We start from the raw sequence: 2988 nt of genomic DNA on the forward strand, positions 1-2988 counted from the left end.
TTAAATTTTAGGTACTAAACAGACAAATGCCTCGCAACAAGATACTTCTAAAAGGTATGAGAACTTGACAACTGCATTTACTTAGCTGTTTATCTCATATTAATTGAACCAATTTTAGAAACAATGTGTGCTCCCATTAGAAAAAATCATTAAAAGAGAAAGATCTGGGAAGCACTGTAAATTCTCATGTAGACTGTTACATCCCCCTACTCCATACTTTAAGAGAACCAAATTAGATGCATTTAGTTTGCTGGTGAACGTATGAGTATCTGTAGAAAGTGTCTATGTGAATAAACATTCCTAACCAGGTACTCTTTTTCCACCTCTTTGGATACTTTCCTTTTTTCATTTTAATATGCCAGAGACTCCAAGAAACCTTTTCTGTTCTGTGCTTACATCATGTCCATATTTTCAACAAAAAGTTGTCTTGTACTGTCTCTTGGCTTCTCTTAAAAAGTCAAGATTTATCTTCTGTCACAAGTTTTCTAGACTAGGAGTAATATGATTGAAAAATACAATATCTAAGATATATCATTTTATGAAATATTGGCTTTGGCCTTAATTCTTTCAAAAATTATTTACTGGTATAAGATATGCCAGTCCTATGTTAGGCCCTGAGAATATGGTTTTGAACAGAATAGTCACAATTCTTGTCTAGTGAAACAGAGAAATACCAATTAAATAATTATAAATAAATACATAATTACATATTGTGATAAATGCTATAAAGAAGGAAGAACGAATAACAGGAGGCCAATTTAGCTGGAGATTGGCAGGGCGGGTGGTGGGTTTGCAGGGAAAGGCTTCTCTGAAAGTATTAAGCCATGGCCTGAGGGCTAAGTAGGCATTAACCAAAGTAGTAGGGAGAGACCTGTAGCCAGAGGGGGCAGTATGTGTGAAAAGGAAAGTCTTGGTCATTTGAAGAAAGGAGAGATACCAAGGGTGATGTGCAGCATTCTGAGCAGGGGAAGAAAGGAGCATTGGAAAAGGTTAGAAAGACAGGATTCCATTCATACAGTACCTGGTAGGCTATGGTGAGAAATTTAGATTTTCTAAGTGCAAATGGGAAAACTTTAATAAAGTGGTGGAATTTAAGTGTAAAAATTTTAAGATGTTAGGGATGGTGATCATCTGAGAATGGAGAAATTGGATAAATTTGAGATCTGTTTTGGAGAGTACAGGTATACCTCAGAGATATTGACAGGTTCAGCTCCAGATTACTGCAATAAAGCGAGTTGTAATCTTTTTGCTGGTAGAGGGCCTTGCCTTCAATTTGTAAAAGATGCAACGTCTCTCAAGTGCAATAAAGTACAGTACAGTAAAACAAGGTATGCCTGTTATTTCCCTGTGGAACATGATTATACTGACTTGGCTTTAGGAAATACTGAAGAGTAAAGTTTAGTTAATATTGATAATGATGGTAATTTGCAACTCTCTTCAACACTGATCTGACCACAAACCTGAGGAGATTATATTTTATTCTCAGCACTACAATTTGTGGAAAATAATAAGCTGAAATGGATTTTGAGCAGTTCAGCCAAGATGATCAAACAATTAAAAATCTATAGGATTAAACAAAAAGTTGTTGAGGGAAGTGGTCCTTTGTAAATTTATTCCAACTGTAGAATACTTCTATATTCAATCCTAGTGAATACTTTTAAGCCAGAAATTAAAGAACTTTACAAAATTATAAAACAATTTCACTTCACACTAACTTTTTCATTTAAAAATATGTTAACGTGTACTGGGTATATTATTAAATGCTTTAAAATTTTCTCATTTTTAATCCTAATATGGTAAATGTTGGCAGATATAATGTACATAAGCAAAAATTCTAAGAGTACAAAGGAGTGCTGAGACCAAAAAGTGTGAGGACCACTGCTGTACACCACACTACCTATCATTATTTCAGATAGGGCAGCTGTGAAACAAGGCTATCCATGGGAAGCAGCTGTAGATATCCATTAGTTAAGAACAGTATGGCTGTTATGGCAGACTTAAATAGTTAATGTTTAAATCAGCAATTCCTAATGCAAGTTTTGTGCTGACCTTAGTACATGGCATAGCTTTTACTGGTAGGCAGCAAAATGAGAAAAGTAAAATATTTTTCATAAAGCTAAATATAGTCATTTTAAAGAACAGCCTTTTCATTTGTGTTCATGTTTTACACTTCTTTGATGTAAGCATGGCCTTTATGAAATGATGGGGGAGAACAGGTGTTTCCACTTTTTTTTTTACACATTACAATATGTGTTGAATTTATTGGATGAAGTCTTATGTCCCTGTTCTTTTTAAAAATTTACTTATTTATTTTAGTTTCAAGTATACAGTACATTGGTTAGACATCTATATAGTTCATAAAACGATTCCCCCAGTTGCTCCCTGCCTCCCCTGGCCCTCCACCTAGCCATCATATTAATGCTAACTGCGTTCCCTCTGCTGTGCTCCTCATCCCCGTGATCAACTATCAACTACTAATTTGTACTTCTTTAACCCTTCACTCCATTCTCCCAGACCCCAATCCCCCTCCCCTCTGTCCATCACCAAATTGTCCACTATATTTGTGAGTCTGTTTTTTGATTAGGTTGTTCTTTTTGTTCCTTAGATTCTGCATACAAATGAAATCGTATGGTATTTATCTTTCTCTATCTCACTTATTTCACTCGGTGTAATAATCTCTAGGTCCATCCATGTCGTTGCAAATGGTAGGATTTCATGTTTTTCAACAGCTGAGTAATATTCCATTGTATATATGAACCATAATTTCTTTATCCAGTTGTCTGTTGTTGGGCATTTAGGTTGCGTCCATATCTCGGCTATTGTAAATTGTGCTTCCATGAATATTGGAGTGCATAGAGCTTTCCGAATTATTGTTTTGGTTTTCTTTGAATAAATATCCAGAAGTGCAATTGCTGGGTCAAAAAGTATATCCATTTTCAATGTTTTGAGAAACCTCCATACTGTTTTCCATAGTGGCTATACCAATTT

At 35.1% G+C, this 2988-nt stretch overlaps 1 protein-coding gene across 2 annotated transcripts in view; it reads left to right on the forward strand.

Annotated features, from left to right (window-relative positions):
* Window positions 1-2988, forward strand: part of RPAP2 (RNA polymerase II associated protein 2) — a 78682-nt gene that overhangs the window by 982 nt on the left and 74712 nt on the right. Inside the window, exon 2 of one of the 2 annotated variants that reach the window (XM_006919409.3) lies at window positions 12-54. The exons of the other annotated variant lie outside the window; for it this stretch is intronic. Within the exon in view, the coding sequence (XP_006919471.2) occupies window positions 12-54 (43 nt within the window). The remainder of the gene's footprint in view (window positions 1-11; window positions 55-2988) is intronic. 2 annotated transcript variants of the gene reach the window in all.

This window comes from Pteropus alecto, unplaced genomic scaffold (genome assembly GCF_000325575.1).
Source record: "Pteropus alecto unplaced genomic scaffold, ASM32557v1 scaffold25, whole genome shotgun sequence".
NCBI lineage: Eukaryota > Metazoa > Chordata > Mammalia > Chiroptera > Pteropodidae > Pteropus > Pteropus alecto.